Source organism: Clinocottus analis, unplaced genomic scaffold (assembly GCF_023055335.1).
Source record: "Clinocottus analis isolate CAN_PGR_092001 unplaced genomic scaffold, fCliAna1.0.p SCAF_10, whole genome shotgun sequence".
In the NCBI taxonomy this organism is placed as follows: Eukaryota; Metazoa; Chordata; class Actinopteri; order Perciformes; family Cottidae; genus Clinocottus; species Clinocottus analis.
The window spans coordinates 2,552,395-2,569,461 of NW_027175821.1; the positions used below are offsets into that span (position 1 = coordinate 2,552,395).

General features: G+C 43.4%; 3 protein-coding genes across 3 annotated transcripts; all 3 read left to right on the forward strand.

Annotated features, from left to right (window-relative positions):
- Positions 1-4,660: 4,660 nt before the first annotated feature.
- On the forward strand, positions 4,661-7,667 carry LOC137796454 (ras association domain-containing protein 7-like). Its single transcript, XM_068594395.1, has 4 exons — positions 4,661-4,763; positions 5,252-5,785; positions 5,868-6,136; positions 6,943-7,667. The coding sequence occupies exons 1-4, from the start codon at positions 4,661-4,663 to the stop codon at positions 7,090-7,092; spliced, it is 1,056 nt and encodes a 351-aa protein (XP_068450496.1). The 3' UTR covers positions 7,093-7,667.
- A 1,918-nt stretch (positions 7,668-9,585) lies between these two features.
- Positions 9,586-10,036, forward strand: LOC137795303 (retinal cone rhodopsin-sensitive cGMP 3',5'-cyclic phosphodiesterase subunit gamma-like). The gene is made up of 3 exons (XM_068592682.1): positions 9,586-9,692; positions 9,778-9,812; positions 9,898-10,036. The coding sequence occupies exons 1-3, from the start codon at positions 9,586-9,588 to the stop codon at positions 9,972-9,974; spliced, it is 219 nt and encodes a 72-aa protein (XP_068448783.1). The 3' UTR covers positions 9,975-10,036.
- Positions 10,037-12,468: 2,432 nt separating this feature from the next.
- On the forward strand, positions 12,469-15,085 carry LOC137793016 (guanylyl cyclase-activating protein 2-like). Its single transcript, XM_068588917.1, has 4 exons — positions 12,469-12,663; positions 13,386-13,535; positions 14,502-14,598; positions 14,964-15,085. Exons 1-4 carry the CDS (start codon positions 12,469-12,471, stop codon positions 15,083-15,085), a joined length of 564 nt encoding a protein of 187 aa, XP_068445018.1.
- Positions 15,086-17,067: the final 1,982 nt, after the last annotated feature.

Below are 17,067 nucleotides of genomic sequence, written 5' to 3' on the forward strand. Positions count from 1 at the left end.
TAGCTGTGCTGTTGCACTAGTGTAGTACTGATACAGTAAATATATTATTGAACAATATTATTCTGGTTACTTTGACTTCTTACAGTCCAGTGACTTAGTATCCAGGAGACAACTCCAATGCAAAGACACACGAGTCACACTGGAGCATCATCAACCAGCTGACCAGGGGATTGTTCATCTGATCATCATTATGTTGAGATGAAAAACACAGACCTTATGAATGTTAGTGCAGTAGTCATCCTCAGGTGATCATTCTTTCTTTCTTTCTTTTTAGACTAATGAAGGATAAAAATGGCTCGATGGGTCTAAAGTCTCCTTCACCAATTGGGCTCATGGCCAACCCGACAACTCTTGGGGGAGAGAGAACTGCGTTGAGAGAAACACGGTGGTGAAACAGGACAGAAAAAAGAGCCTGATCTCACAGAAATATACTACCGTTTAAAAGCGACCAGCTGACTCCACCCTCCAACCCCATGCAGGTAGAGGACAAAGAGTCGTGTTCAGAGGAGCTGAGACTGTTTCCAACTGCTGAACAGACATTATTATTATTCATTTCTTCATCTAAGGATGAATCAGAGCTGCTAAAGACAAACACAAGTTCACTGTGTTTATATGTTTGCTGTGAAAGTCCTTCAGGGTGAGGAGTAGTCCTGCAGAGAATAAGTTTTATGATGTAAGCAAACAGAAAAATGAATTGTCTATGCTAATGAGTAAAAGTACAACACGGTGCTGCTGTGTTTAATAAACCGGTTTTATTCTCCTTTTTCACATTTGTAGCCGGGGGACGAGCCGGGGGACCAGGAAGCCGGGGGTTTGCCCTCAGGAGAGCCCCGGGGTGGCGGCAGCTCCGGGAAACAGAGTTGTCTTAAAACACAGGAAATAAAAATAAAAAATACAAACTCTTATTCTAAATACTTGACTAAAGATCCAGCATGTACGTGGTACAAATAATGAGTAGTATACACATGTTACATACAATGAGTAGTATACACACGGACATATAATGAGTAGTATACACATGGCACATGCAATGAGTAGTATACACATGATACATATAATGAGTAGTATACACATGTTACATACAATGAGTAGTATACACATGGACATATAATGAGTAGTATACACATGGCACATGCAATGAGTAGTATACACATGATACATATAATGAGTAGTATACACATGGACATATAATGAGTAGTATACACATGGTACATATAATGAGTAGTATACACATGGCACATGCAATGAGTAGTATACACATGATACATATAATGAGTAGTATACACATGATACATATAATGAGTAGTATACACATGGTACATATAATGAGTAGTATACACATGGACATATAATGAGTAGTATACACATGGACATATAATGAGTAGTATACACATGATACATATAATGAGTAGTATACACATGGACATATAATGAGTAGTATACACATGGCACATGCAATGAGTAGTATACACATGATACCTATAATGAGTAGTATACACATGGTACATGCAATGAGTAGAATACACATGATACATATAATGAGTAGTATACACATGGACATATAAGGAGTAGTATACACATGGTACATGCAATGAGTAGTATACACATGGTACATGCAATGAGTAGTATACACATGATACATATAATGAGTAGTATACACATGGCACATGCAATGAGTAGTATACACATGATACATATAATGAGTAGTATACACATGGTACATATAATAAGTAGTATACACATGGTACATATAATGAGTAGCATACACATGGTACATATAATGAGTAGCATACACATGGTACACGATACAAACCACCATCCATGAAGCAGCAGGAGGTAGAGAGGCAAGAAGATCACAGTAAAAAAGAAAGCGCTATGAACAGTTGGAGGCTTTCCTGTCGTAGCACATTTCAATCTCCAGAGGAGGAAGTGCAGACAGATGTAAAGAAGACGTCCTCAACTGTACAGGTCCTAAGCGCCCACAAGGTGGCGCTCCAACACCACGAAGGTCACAAGCCTCCTTTGACTCAACATGTGAATGGAAGCCACAAGACAAATACAGTATGTACAAACATATGTTGGTCTTTGAATTGTATCCATTTCTCAATAGAATATTGATCTGTTGACCGGCTTGAAAGGGGATATATCTATGAGTTGTATCTGTTACTCACAGGGGGAGGAGCCTGTTACTCACAGGGGGAGGAGCCCAGGTTCAGTGTCACGGTGACATCACTGTTCAGAGAGACAGTGGAAGTAGGAAGTATTCAACAACTTTTTATGAATTGAGAACACACTGTGAAAGGGTTAAAGATGTAAGAAGAAAACACGAACAACTTCAAAATCCAGACAACGCCGTGGTAGAGACCTGTCAATCACCCTGTAGCCCCGTCCCTAAAGCGTTCCATGCTTTATGGCCTGTTTGACTCTAACAGATCATAATGTACAAAATGAACATCATGCTGTATAGAAGAAGACTTGAAATCAGATATTGAGACATAAACTCATGTTTACAATGTTTACTGAGGGAATACATCAAGAGAGAAGTAGAGTCATTTATATAGACTTCTATACAACCAGAGGAGTCGCCCCCTGGTGGTCAGGAGAGAGAATGCAGCTTTAACACATGGAGCATATACTTCTATACAACCAAAGGAGTTGCCCCCTGGTAGTCAGGAGATAATGCAGTTTTAACTCATAAAGATAGACTTTTACACAACCAAATTTGTTCTATTCAAGAAAAAGTTTTTAGAGATTATCATAATGGAAAGAAGGTCAAAAATAAAGATGTGAGAAATGAAAGGAAGACGTTTGTCATGATTCCAGCGCACGCTAAAAGTGAGATGCAAATGTTTCCTTTAAAGATAAAGAGGAGTGAAAGGAAACTTGGGGAAATTAACTTAATTGCCTCCCACAACAGAGCGACACCACTTCTCATGCAACGCATCCTGAAAGGCAGCATTCCACAGCTACAATCCTCCTCCTCCTCTTCTTCCTCCTCCTCTTCCTCCACCAGCCTGAACACACAACAGTGAGAAAAGAGCATCAATGAAACGGAGAGCAGCTTGAAACCGGTAGGTGTTTAAAGTTTCCTCTCTGAGCTCTAATGACGCTGTAACCTGGTTGAACTGATTACGATCTCCTGAAATATTAGAGTTCTGTCTTTAAGAGCCAGGAAAAGGTTCACTGTAGATGTGTGTGACTTGTTTTTGGGTTTATCCATGTTATCTGTTGGAATGGAGCATAGAAAGACATCTTTCCCTTCATGCGTCTTCATTATAATCAGGTTCATGTCGGACATTATGGCCTCGTGGCTTTTTCACTTTTTAATTGTCAGAACACTTAAATTTAGGTTACAATCAGCTAAATTTAACAAGCCAGAAGCTAAACCAGGAAAACGTGCAGATAAAATCCAACAAGTTGAAGGTAAACATTTGGACAAAAGCATTCCTATAATAAAATAATATAATAGTCGTATTCTAGAAGTTATTCACTGAAGAAATCAAAGCTTCTGCAGGTGATTTGAGTGAAAACCATTCATTTACTTAAATACAGACATCTTTAAAAGGGTAAAAACAATCTTGCATCAAGGAAACATCTCCAAAAGGACTGAGCAGGTTGACCTTGATAATTCAATATTTTTTATCTTCTGGCAGGAAAACACTGTTTAACTTCTTAAACATATTTAAAAGATCAATCGCAAAGAGTACAACTTTTTGTAGAAATGGTTCCCGATGTTCCGGGGACTTTCTATCGATTCTTTTCTGACGGTGATACTGATGTTGTGACTGCTGGAGGTTGTGAACAGAGAGCCAGAGGAGGTATTTGTGGGCGGAGTCTGAATCTTTTAGGAATGTCAGCGTGTTCCGCCGCATTCCTGCTCTCTGCAAACCTGTGTGTCTCCTTCTGCAAACAAGCTACACACACACACATACACACACACACACACACACACACACATTCACACGTCACTGTCAAACACCGACATTCAAACGCTGCCTGGCGTGTTGAACGGATCACTATGTCGGTCCTCTTAGTGTCTGATATGTGTCTTGTGATTTATTAGTTTGCACCTTCCCGTACAGCTGGACGCGGTTCAGCACACAGTTATTAATGCACACCTTCTTAAGAAGAGCCCTGTCATAAATCTGTCATCTAATTATCATCGTGACTGCGCAACAAAATGAAACCAGTCCAAAGTGATTAAAAACAGTTTGGATGAGCCGGTTTCAAGTTGTTGGGAAGATGTTTTTCTCTCAAATTGACACTTTAAGCTGAAATGATCCTCTCAGGCCTCAGTCACAGTCAGAGCAAATATTTTACAATTCATGGAAAAGATTTCAAAACAAATGTAAAGAGTGCTCGTACCAACACTTTCAGACGTCAGTCTGAAACTTTGTGTGACAGCGGGAGTTTTGTTTGACAGTCTGGCTACATTCTAACTCCTCCTACTTTTTTTTCCCGTCCAATGAAATGCAAAAGATTTGATTGAAATCACTCTTGTAATTCAGATCACAGGAATTTGGTTTTAATAGTTTTTCTTCTTGGTTTTTTTTAGTTTTAGTTTACTGACTGATATTTGAAGTCCCGCTGACGGCGGTTACAGGTGCAGCTTCCTGCCCCCCCCCCTCCCGCAGGACGCCGGCGGTGCTGCAGCCGAGTGATGGAGCTGAAGGTGTGGGTGGAGGGCGTGGTCAGAGTGGTGTGCGGCCTATCGCTGAACACTTCCTGCCAGGACGTGGTCATCGCTCTGGCACAGTCGCTTGGTGGGTCTCATCGGCTCCTTTATATGTTTATTTACATGTTAATTAATACAATGTAGTTTTTATATTATTGATTTATTTTACTTTTAGGACACTTTGCATGTTTTTCTCCCACAAAACTTATTCTTTACCTAATAATATAACACACACATATATGAATATACATATATGGAAATATCTAAATGACTGAACTAACTAAACCTTTAATTTTTTTTAAAAACTTTTTTGGAAACCTGTTTATATTTTCTATCTTTTCTTCCTGCTCACATCGTCCGCATGTCTGTCACTTCATCCGATAGTTTCTTGGTGCATTTATGTTGAGACACAACACACAACATTGTGTTCTTGTTATTCTTAATATTTAGTTGAAATCATCCAACAACACTCTTTTTACGAGAAACCCCAAATATTCCGGCCTACATTAGCGACTGAGCTCCGCCCTCTCCATCCAGCTGTTAAAGTTCTGCTTCGTGTGTCTGCGCTCTCCTCAGGTCAGACGGGTCGCTACGTTCTCCTGGTGAAGCTGCGAGGGAAGGAGAGGCAGCTGGTGGCGGACGACTGTCCCCTCCAGCATCTGTCCCAGCTCGGTCAGCTGGCGCCGGAGGTCCGCTTCGTCCTGCGGAGGACCGGCCCGAGCGGCCGCGGCGACGGTGAAGACCCGGAGCCGGAGCAGCGTGGGGCCCTCACCGGTCCGGGTTCCTCGGCTCGCCCCAAGACGACTGAACCAAACAGGGCCTGGTCTCCGTCCCCGGATGCCCGAGCGTCCCCCGTCCCGCTCCTGGAGCCCCTCAACTCCGCCAAGGAGGAGGCGTTCAGGCGGATTCTGCAGCAGCAGAGGAGGCTGCAGGAGCTGGAGGAGCAGCTCCAGTCTCTGGAGATAGAGACCGAGGCGTGGGAGCGGCAGAGCTCATCCCACCGAGTTCCTGGTCCGGCCCCGGCGGCCGAGGCTGAACCGGAGGAACCGGATCTGATGCGCCGACGTCAGTGGGAGGAAGACTTACAGGACGAGACGGACAGAGAACGAGGTACGTGTTCAAACCGGTTCAAGTCCCCCCCCCCCGTCTCCCTCGAGACAAAACCAGATGCATAACCACCGTCACCAAACAGATTTGCACAGACGGCTGAACCAGATCCAGTCGTCCACGGACGAGCGCGGCCGTCAGGTCCGGGAGCTGCTCCGCCGCGCCGCGCTGCTGGAGCGGGACCTGCGGCTCGGAGCCCTCGGGCGGGGCTCTCGGGCGGAGGCGCCGGGGCCTCTGGGGCCTCTGGGGCCCTTGGAGCAGGAGCTGCAGCACCGCCGGCAGCAGGGAGAAGACCTGGAGGCGGCGCTGTTGGGGACGCAGAGGGATCTGCAGAGGAAGGAGCAGAAGCTGCAGGTACGATGCCGTCAGGGGACGCGCTCACAACGGGGCGTTTTCAAACCGAGGATTCAGCTCATGGGGTCAACGTGTCACATCCGGTCCCACTGAAGGTTCACATTTTTTAAAATGAGTGTTTGTGCCGAGGGGTTTGTTCACAACCTAATCATAACCTCATTTATATGTTTTATGGCATTTCTTTATATCTGTTGACAGTATTTTTTGATTTTAGAAAAATAAACCTTATGTTTACATATTCAAACAAAATATTTCAGAGAACTTGTCATAAATATAACTCAATGCCAGGGATCAGCTGGATAGCTCATATCTGTTAGTGGAGCTCAGGGGCGTATGAAAAGGTTTCAGGTCCAACTATAAAAAAACACTTCCAGGATGATTATTAGTTTGAAAAATGATGCAGCTGTAAAGTCCAACTCTAACAAACCATAGCACGACATGTGAACATTCAACACGTGAACATTCAACACGTGAACATTCAACACGTGAACATTCAACACGTGAATATTCTCCCTGCAAAGGTTGACTTTGATAAAGTGAAGCAGAACAAAGTTACAGAGGGTTTAGAACAGAGAACATTCAGGCGAGGACCCGATGGAGCCGTTGGGTCCATTGGGACTACTTGTATTTCCTCATGTACCAAACCATATATTTTACTTGTATATTACTTATGGAGTTGAATACATTCAAATACAGCAGTTTGGGGCTTTTTTTTTATAAAACATTTGATTTACAGTTTTGTTTAAGAATCATTCGTGATTGTTTAAACGTTGTGAATATGCTGGGGATGCGTGTGTTCCCTGCAGGGCAGACGGGAGATGCTGGAGGAGCTGAATAAGGAGCTGAGACAGTGTAAGCTGCAGCACTTCATCCTGCAGACCGGCGGTCCGGCCGCTGACCAGATGGACCTGACCGGCGCTGACGGCTACCTCAGCGTCGCTGCTTTACTGGAGTAGCAGCAGCGGAGTGAGCGCACGTCATCGCACGGAGTGAAGTGATTATGACGAGCTGCAGAGAAGCAAAGTGTCGCTGTGTGAACGCACTGCCGTTCCCTGTGTTCACGTACGCGGGAGATTAACTTTTATAACCCAAGCCCTATTTTATACACACACAAAAAAGGGTTTAAAAATGTGAACTTGATTATCTCCGAAATCACACGGTTGTATAACTTCATTTAAATTTCTACAATACCGCAACTCTTGTGAGAAGAGACTTGTGCTTTAAACAACATTCCCGTCAACGCGTCACCACGTCACACAGCAAGCACAGCGGCCCCAATCACACAAAGTTGCTCCATAAAATAAGTCATTTTTCCCTTTTTTAACCGAACGACCGAACAGTTTTTTGACTGGAACTCCTTCCTAACAGATCAAAGAAAGAAAGAAGGAAAGAAAGAAAGAAAGAAAACAAGAAAGAGCTCAAATAATTTATGATGAAGGATTAAACTGACGGTGATGTCTGACACTCAAACCCTTCCTGTTTCCACGGCAGGACGTCCCGAACAGGAAGTGTGTGTGTGTGTGTGTGTGTGTGTGTGTGTGTGTGTGTGTGTGTGTGTGTGTGTGTGTGTGTGTGTGATAAGCCAATCATTGGCATTTTCTTTGTAAAAAAATATGAAATAAGATTGTCTATGAAGTAAATTAAAATGTATTTGAATCCTACTGGTTGAAGATGAAGAGTTGTGTTTTTGAACTTGTCACATGAAGTCTTTTTTGTTCTTTGTTTTTCTCGTCTCTTATTTCTCGTTCGGATAAGTTCAGGCTCTCGTGAGGCAGTTTATCTTCGGCCCACCAGAGGGCGCCAGCAGCTTCGTCCGCGATGAGATCCTACACGTTGCAGCATTTAGTGCGTTACCTTACAGAAAACACACACACATGCAGACATTCACCTGACAGTAAACACTTCTGATCCTGATTCTGATCCTGATTCTGATCCTGATTCTGATCCTGATTCGGAGGGCAGCTGGACTGGAAACATGGACCAGGAAGTCTGTTGGTTGGAGGAACTTCCCTCCGTCCTTGTTGTTCGTAACCTGCTCTCACCTCAAAGCGTCGGACAGTCGCTCCACGTCCACTCTGCTGCCGTCGCTCTGGTTGAAGATTACATCACCTCATAACGCAGGTCGTCAAGTGTAATCCAATCAACATGCTTACCACCAACGATCAACACGCTTACCACCGACGATCAACACGCTTACCACCAACCATCAACATGCTTACCACCAACCATCAACATGCTTACCACCAACCATCAACATGCTTCCCACCAACGATCAACACGCTTACCACCAACGATCAACACGCTTACCACCAACAATCAACATGCTTACCACCAACCATCAACATGCTTCCCACCAACGATCAACACGCTTACCACCAACGATCAACATGCTTACCACCAACAATCAACATGCTTACCACCAACAATCAACACGCTTACCACCAACCATCAACATGCTTACCACCAACCATCAACATGCTTACCACCAACGATCAACACGCTTACCACCAACCATCAACACGCTTACCACCAACCATCAACATGCTTCCCACCAACGATCAACACACTTACCACCAACGATCTACACGCTTACCACCAAAAGTCTACACATTATTTGTAATTGTTTTGTGTCTTTTTTGCAGTTACTCTGTGACTCTTTGTAGTTTCTTCACGGTGTCTTTGCCGTTTATTTGTGTGTCGGTGGAGGCCTCGGGGCCGGTGCCGGCAGGCCTGTTGTTCATTAGTAATCCATTAAGGACAGTCGACTGATCTCATTGCTTGAAATCTAACCTGTTATCCGATCTAATGCCATCACATCTGATCCAACCTGGATCTGTTCATGAATGCTGGTTATCTAATTAAATCATTCTTAAACAACAAAAACAAAATGTACAATCTCAATGAGACACAAGAGCAACATTATAACATGTTTAAACTCTCTTCACGTCTCTTTTTCTCTATTTTTCACCACTTCATCTGTTATGTCATAACATACTTATCCGATGTCTCAGGCATTAATGAACTTGACTTCTGAGATGAGCGCTGAGCTTCAGGACGACCCACAATGCTTCATATCTGTCAGTACATGTCGCCCCACAGGTACGGGCTGTTCTCATGCTCATTAGATTATCCCTCTAAACTCCATTAACAGCTTTGTGTCCAATCTCGCGGCCGGTATAAAAACACTGACCCCGAGCAGGAGCGCACAGAGAGACGGAGAGACTGCAAAAAGAAAGAGAACTTTCTCTTTGTTTTGCATTTCTTTCAAGGCTCAGCACTTCCAGACAGCTTCACGTCGCCGATCCGTCGCCCAGAAACCCAACGCGCAGGTGAGGCGCTCGGCCGAGACGCCGTCCAGTGTGGAGCAATTTGTTGTAGTTCAACACATGTTCCAGAGAGCGATAATGCCATATTGTCTTCACTACCTTGTCTTGTTGTTTTGAACAGAAATGAACGCAGCAGCAGCGCCCGGAGGCTCCAAAGCCGCTCCCCCCCAGTTCAAGAAGAAGGAGAGCAGGCAGTTCAAGAGCAAGGCTCCCAAAGCCGGACAGAAGGGGTGAGTCCGGGAAAGAAAAAGAGAACACAACACAGAGGGTCAATCGGGACTGTCGGGTAACAAAGTCTGTGTCCTTTCCCCTCAGATTCGATGATGTCCCGGGGATGGATGGCCTTGGAGGTAACTATGGATCAAAGCAATCCCTGATGGGCGACTAGTCGTCCCTAAAAGTCCCTAAAATTGACGTTGGGTTTCTCTCCCGCAGATGCCGAGGTGGTGTGCCCCTGGGAGGCGTTCGGGGACATGGAGCTGAGCGATCTGGCCCAGTTTGGCATCGTCTAGAAAAGCATGGAAGCGGTTTTATTCCTGGCGGCTGCAATCCAGCAGCTCTTCTTTCATTTGTGAGCTCTCGTCATGACTCCTGGCCGTGGAGACGATCCTGATCGGGAACGACTGACGGACGGAGAGGGAACTCTGTTCCCTCCTCCCTCGATAAGAAGCTCTTGGACAGCAGCCCCCAAGAATGACTCTTCCTCCGTCCTGGGCCCGGAGGTGTTAGCATCTCTCTGAGCTGTCTCCCAGTCTCTCTCTCTACATTTATCTCGCTGATTTTATCTCAATGAGACTTCAGGGCGTCTCCTTTGTGGCCTTGTTGTCCCGTGCAGTCCAGAGCTTGTGTAAAAGTGTAACTCACTGTACCGCCGCTCGGGTTTGGTTATGGGATGACGGGGACCCACCTGGAGATCAATACATCTGTCCTGAAGTCCATGTAATCTATTTATCTGTCTGTGTAGCTACTTATCTATCTATCTTTGTCTATCTATCTATCTATCTATCTATCTATCTATCTATCTATCTATCTATCTATCTATCTATCTATCTATCTATCTATCTATCTATCTATCTATCTATCTATCTATCTATCTATCTATCTATCTATCTATCTATCTATCTATCTAGTATACTGTGGTGTTAAAGCTGTATACCCTATAATAAAGTATCTTAGTCACATGATTCTGGTCTGTCTCTCCATCCTGATTATCAATCTCCTTTTATTTGTGTCTGATCACAAACATTTAATGGGCAGTAAAACTCTCACAGCGAAAAGCCTCTTCTTGTGCATTGAAAATAAGGATCAGAAAAATTTATTCTTGGCATATTTCCCTTTTGTTTCATCGAGAAGGAACTGATTTATTGAAATAGTTGAGGTGTATCGCTCTTATTTTAAGAAGAACTGAGTCGAGGTTTGGGCCACGAGAGCCGAGGAAACCAAACGGAGCGTATTTGTACGAAGAGTTATGTGAGTTCAATCACAACCACGTCTGAGGCTCAAAGCGCTTCATGGCAACTGCCAATCTTCCAATTAGTGGACAAAGGTGGACACTAGCTGCTGAGGACAGGTAGAGTGCACCTTTCTTTGCTACGTCCCGATTAGTAGTTTCAGTTGAATGCTGTTGTGTGAAGACAGCGTTCGCGGAGAAAGGAAACACTAGATAGTTTGTCTTTGGGAGCTTCGGTTGCCTGAAGTTACCAAACCTCAGAGTCTCATTTGTCCAGTTAAACACTTCAGATTTTATATTTGGGAGGGAGGGGGTCATGAAAATGTGATTTGGTTCAGTTGTTGAACGTTATTTACATAAGTCGTTCGCCGGAAACCTCTAGTGGCTGTAGCAGGTATGACGGGAGCAAAGGAGGGAGTCAGGATGACCATCCAGGAGGCTTGTGGTCGTGTCCCGTGTGAAACCAAAAGACTTAACACAGTTCAGGACGTACATAATTCCCATTAGCGCCGAACCACATCACGTACTTTCTTGTGCTCCGCCAGGAGGTGGAGCCCCAGGAGGAGCCGTCACTCTGAAGCTAATTTAGTATCGCAGCTAAATAGAGGAACTAAAATTCTTGGGTCCATCACGTAGTCCAGCGGAGCATAAAAACGACTCTTTCCCACAGATGTACATCAGGGAAGAAACGCCCGTAACTCAACAGATATAAATGCATGCAGACATCATCTCAATCTGTATGTTTCTAACAAAACTTAAATGATCAAACTCTTCTGGGGAAGAGTGTAAAGTTCTCTTTACCCCACCGTCAATGTGCCACTGAGTGTTTTATGTAATGCGGTCGTTCATAACGCTTTCAATCCCCAGGGTGGGAGTATTCTCAGAGAGCATTATGGGTAAGCCGGTTCAGCTCACAGGGGACGTGTTTATTGTCACAGTTTTTACATGTCGACACATTATTATGTGTATTACAAATGTGTGTCGTAACGTTGCATGATCACATTGTCACATTGTCACATTGTTACATTGTCACATTGTTACATTGTCACATTGTCACATTGTTACATTGTCACATTGTTACATTGTTACATTGTCACATTGTCACATTGTTACATTGTCACATTGTTACATTGTTACATTGTCACATTGTCACATTGTCACATTGTTACATTGTCACATTGTTACATTGTCACGTTACGTTGTTACATTAAGTTGCTCTGTTGTTTTTCTACGTTACGTCCCGTTACGTTACATTTGACAACGTTTTGTCTCAGATCTGTTTTTCCGTCGTAGAGTAATAAGATTTTGTCCTGCAGGCTTCAGACATTATAAGGAGAAATATGTGTTCCTTTATGTACACAGTGTCCTGCTCCTCCTCCTCCTGACTCTGAGACTAAAGATCAAGTGATTAACGAGTCAATCCCATTAGCGTTTGGCTGCCAGAGCCGCTCAGTGTGGTTTCAGTGGCCGAGCGGACGCTTCAGGGACAACTTTCCCTCCGACGATCAGCCGTTTTTATTCATTTTTTGTGACTTGTCGCCCCGTCAGGACGAGCCATGGGGCAGGAGGAGAGCCGCAGCGAGGAGATGGAGCTGGCTCAGATTCAGGAGCTGTGCATCGTCTTCATGAAGGAGTGCCCGAGCGGCGCGCTGCACCTGCACGAGTTCAAGAGGATCTTCGGGGTGCCAAGCAGCTCCGCCGAGGAGTCCGTCTACATCGAGACCGTCTTCCACTCCTTCGACACCAACAAGGTGAGAGAGAGGGAACCGCGACCGGGCCTGGAGGCTTTCACTGGCCTCGGCTTCCCACCAGGACTCAGGCCAGTAGAGCCCAGTAGCACCAGCAGGCCACCAGGCCCTCTGACCACACTGTACAAATAAAAGGTTTTAAAAAAGGGTCAAAGGGCCAAACAAAAACCTTAAAATCAAGGTAAAAGAATTCAAATGAAGGACGTAAAACGTAAATTAAAGGAAATTTTCATTAAAGGTTTTGCAGTGAAACACTGTTTATTATCACGATCAAACACCTTTAATAAAGGGCCTACATGAATTTGCATTTAAGAAAGCAGTAAAAAATACTGTATAGATAATACAGTATTCTTTCTATTAAAAAAACAGTTGAGTAGTTCATTTCCAGATAATGTCTGTAATTTTAAAGAGTATTGTAAGTAATAATTTTAAAAAAACTACTGTAAAGAAAGTTATTTTTTGTAAAATGAGGTTGCTGTTTTTTACAGTGTAGGGCCTACTGGTTGTCCATGCAGCTTCAGGACTCACTCCAGTGAAGCCCAGTAGCACCAGTAGACACGAGGCCCTCTGACCAGGGCTCACTGGTGGTCCCTGCAGCTGAACTAGAAACTAAAGTGTGTTTTTGAAGTGGCTCCAACACCATGAAGGGCTGATTGAAACTGGACTTTGTGACAAAAAGTCTCGGCACTAAACGACTTCCTGCTGCGTTGACTCTCCGCCTCCAGGACAACACGCTGGACTTCCTTGAGTACGTGGCGGCCCTGCACCTGATTCTGAGGGGCAACCTGGAGGACCGGCTCAAGTGGTCCTTCAAGATGTACGACAAGGACGGGAACGGCAAGCTGGACCGGCAGGAGGTGAAGCGCATCATCCGGGTGAGCGCGCATCTTTTTTAGAGGGCGTCTGGGGTGAACTCAAGCTGACGATGATGACGATGATGACGATGATGATGTGAAGATTGTTGACAAATCCCCTCAGGGCAGATTATGGTATGGTGGCCCAGCGGGGTCACGTGCTGCAGGTCCACAGGGTGCAGGAGGAGGGGGAGGTCTATTCCTGAAGCGAACATCCCTGTTCAAGACTTAAAGCCAGAGACTCCGCCCCTTTCCCTGTGATCTCTCTTTCTGTTATAGCTCCTGTACGTGATATGTACTTATAATATTAGTATTCTACATTTACAGAAACCTCCAGAGAAATGAGGCCGTCGGGTTTGTTTTTTTGTGTTAAGCTTCTTAAGTCTCTTTTTCTTCCATAACTCATCTTCTTTCATTCTCGAGGATAGAAAATATTGATTTCATTATTTTGTCTGTTTGCGTCTGTAGATTTCGCCTTAAAGGTTTTTATTACATAATTCCTCATTTGCATATTTTAAATGAAGAGTTTTTCGTAACTTTAATGTCGGTTGACAGTATTTTATAATTTATGAAATGGAAGCCCATTCCCATACAAAAGAAAGTCATAATTCTGAAAAAAAGAGTCATAATTATAAAAAAAGCAAGTCATAATGACAAAAAAAGAAGTCATAATTATGATTTCTTTTTTTGAGTGGAAATGGGCTTTCATAACAAAGAGATATCATAGCTATGAAAACCTGTCACTCTAATATGTCACCAAAATAAAAACATAATTTGGAACTTGAATTTATTGAATGTTCACATTTTTATTCTGGAAAAGAATGAAAATTAGAATAAGTTAAACAAAGAAGCTCATTTGCATATTCAAACAAAACATTTCATAAAAAGTGCAAACCGTGATCGTCTTGGTGTCAGTGATCTGCTGGCGAGGGTTCATGGTGATGTTTGTTTTTTATCATGTTTTTTATTTAAATCATTTGATCTCAGATTCTTTACAAACTCAAACTCCCGTCGAGTGACGTCAGCATGACGGCATCTGAGATCTGCGACCGGATCTTTGAGCTGGTGGACCAGAACCACGACGGTGAGCACGCGCAACACGCAGGACATACCATAATATTCATAATCATTTCATCTGGAGCACTTGGTCACGTTTATTTATTCAGTTTCAGCTTCTTTCCACAAAAAAACAAGGAGAGTTTTAAATTAGTATATTTGTTTCATATTTATGTATTGAATATTAGTATGACATCCCTTCTTTTAACCACGTTTGTTTTTTACATACTGTATCTTTTTTATTATCAATATTTAGTTTTTAATTACATGCAAAACCCGGTTTTGCAGTGTTTTCAAAGTCCCCAGTAGTCCGGTTTTCAGACTTTGTGTGTGGGTGTGTGTGTGTGTGTGTGTGTGTGTGTGTGTGTGTGTGTGTGTGTGTTTGCCCTGCAGGTCAGATCTCCTTGTCAGAGTTCATCGAGGGCGCTCAGAAGGACGAATGGGTGATGAAGCAGCTGAAGCTGGACGTCAACGCCACCAGTTGGGTCATCCAGAACTGCGGGAAGTTACCGTGACCGCGCACTCGTTGGGTTTCTCCGCCCGAGGGTTTTGGTTTGAGGCGGATGCTGGCGCTTCCTTAGCGCTTCCTTAGCGCTTCCTTAGCGCTTCCTTAGCGTCTCCACATGGAGTTTCCTGCGGCTGCAGCTCGGTGTTCTCTCTCTGCAGCTGTGCTGTGGTTTTGACCGGTGGTCCGAGTCCTCGTCGTCTGGCCTTCAGCTGATGTCTCAGGACACCTCGCGCTCACAAAGGACCTGAAGAAATTATTCTATCTTTTCATTCCTCTTTATTGTATGTGTATGTTTTGATATTATGACTATAACCCTCCAAAGACGGGTCAATATAAATGTTATGTGTACCCTCTGTAGCCACAAGTATACTTGCAATATATACATATATATATATATATATATATATATATATATATATATATATATATATATATATATATATATATATATATATATATAAGAGAGAGAGAGAGAGAGAGAGAGAGAGAGAGAGAGAGAGAGTTTTTAATATTATTTTTTTACTAAAAAAACTACAACATGGTTATTATGGAGATGTAGTGGTTATATTTCTCGTTGAAGCTAAATCTTATTTTCATTTTTGCTCTGTGTTTGGTCTCCTCCTCCAGAGGGAAATGTCTCTTCAGCTGACCCGTTGATGTGTTGCATGTGTTTATGCAGCTTTGTGACATTATGTTGTCAAATATAATCTTTATTCTTTGTTCTTTTTGTGGATGTCTGTTATTTCTTCTGATTTCTAAACCTCAACTCTTCTGCAGTGAAGTGAACAGACTAATGTTTGCATTACATATCGGAGCCCTTTATTTCTGTAATTGCTCTTTTTGTTTGATCAGATGCTTTCATGATATTGTATTTATTGTGTACGTGAGGAGACGGTTTCAGCTGTGTATGGATTTTGTAATTAAAGACCTTTTTTTAATACACATGTTATGCTGTGTTTTGATAAATTGCTTGACAAGTCTTTCATAATTCTGCCACTTAATGTCAGAAATGTACAAATCTTGATCCGAGGAGCTTTAAGTCAAATCCTCCGAGGCTTAAATGCGTGAAGTCTTGGCTGCCAGTCAGTCCGTCTGCAGCTGATTGATCTCATGGGCTTAACGAGAGAAGAGCACATTATCCTCATCGCATCAAGGGAGCAACAGCGTAGGAGAGTCAAGCTGTTGAGTTTGTGGTTTTGGTCCAGATGTGATGGAAAGAGGAGACTATGTGGGACCCGGCTCAGAGGCTGGGTTTCATGAGAAGATGGATAGTTGGGTATGGATGAGGTGGGAAGGAAAGGGAAGGGTGGGTTGAGGACACAGGTGATAAAAGGTTTTGCTGAGGAATATCGCCCCACACATTTTATTACATTTAGCTGATGCTTTTGTCCAAAGAGACTAACATTGTTGCTCTGTACACCATAGTAGACACAGCAAGGGGTTTAGTGTCTTGCTCATGGACACACCGACATGGACTAGCGGAGCCGGGGATCGAACCACCGATCCTCTGATTGAAAGACAGGCATGCTAACCACTGAGCTAAAAGAAAAACCATTACAAAGTCCTTTATGATAAAACACCTTTCAAACACAATAGACAAATGCATAAACACAAGTAATTCAAACTAAGTTCATGAATCTATTTTTAATATTATCAGTGTTTTTTATGCAATTGGGACACTTTCAGAAACATTATTAAAAAGTTATGCTGATGTCATTCAACATCGACTGTTTGTGCTCAGAGGGGCTTTATTGGATTTGAGTGTTTGATCATTGCTTCTGCATCCATCCTTGAGAGCGTTCAGACGAAATACCTCAGAGGAGGAACTAAATACCTCAGAGAAGAAACTAAAGACCTCAGAGAAGGAACTAAAGACCTCAGAGGAACTAAAGACCTCAGGGGAGGAACTAAAGACACCACAGGAGGAACTGAAGACCTCAGAGGAGGAACTGAAGACCTCAGAGGAGGAACTAAAGACTTCAGAGGAGG

Excerpts from the sequence above, each read along its gene's own strand:
- LOC137796454 (XM_068594395.1), top strand. The coding sequence starts at position 4,661 with ATGGAGCTGAAGGTGTGGGTGGAGGGCGTGGTCAGAGTGGTGTGCGGC. Across the intron at positions 5,786-5,867 it reads CGAGACGGACAGAGAACGAG|ATTTGCACAGACGGCTGAAC; the intron begins GTACGTGTTCAA and ends GTCACCAAACAG. Across the intron at positions 6,137-6,942 it reads GGAAGGAGCAGAAGCTGCAG|GGCAGACGGGAGATGCTGGA; the intron begins GTACGATGCCGT and ends TGTTCCCTGCAG.
- LOC137795303 (XM_068592682.1), top strand. The coding sequence starts at position 9,586 with ATGAACGCAGCAGCAGCGCCCGGAGGCTCCAAAGCCGCTCCCCCCCAG. Across the intron at positions 9,693-9,777 it reads CCCAAAGCCGGACAGAAGGG|ATTCGATGATGTCCCGGGGA; the intron begins GTGAGTCCGGGA and ends CTTTCCCCTCAG. Across the intron at positions 9,813-9,897 it reads GGGGATGGATGGCCTTGGAG|ATGCCGAGGTGGTGTGCCCC; the intron begins GTAACTATGGAT and ends TCTCTCCCGCAG.
- LOC137793016 (XM_068588917.1), top strand. The coding sequence starts at position 12,469 with ATGGGGCAGGAGGAGAGCCGCAGCGAGGAGATGGAGCTGGCTCAGATT. Across the intron at positions 12,664-13,385 it reads ACTCCTTCGACACCAACAAG|GACAACACGCTGGACTTCCT; the intron begins GTGAGAGAGAGG and ends CTCCGCCTCCAG. Across the intron at positions 13,536-14,501 it reads AGGTGAAGCGCATCATCCGG|ATTCTTTACAAACTCAAACT; the intron begins GTGAGCGCGCAT and ends ATTTGATCTCAG.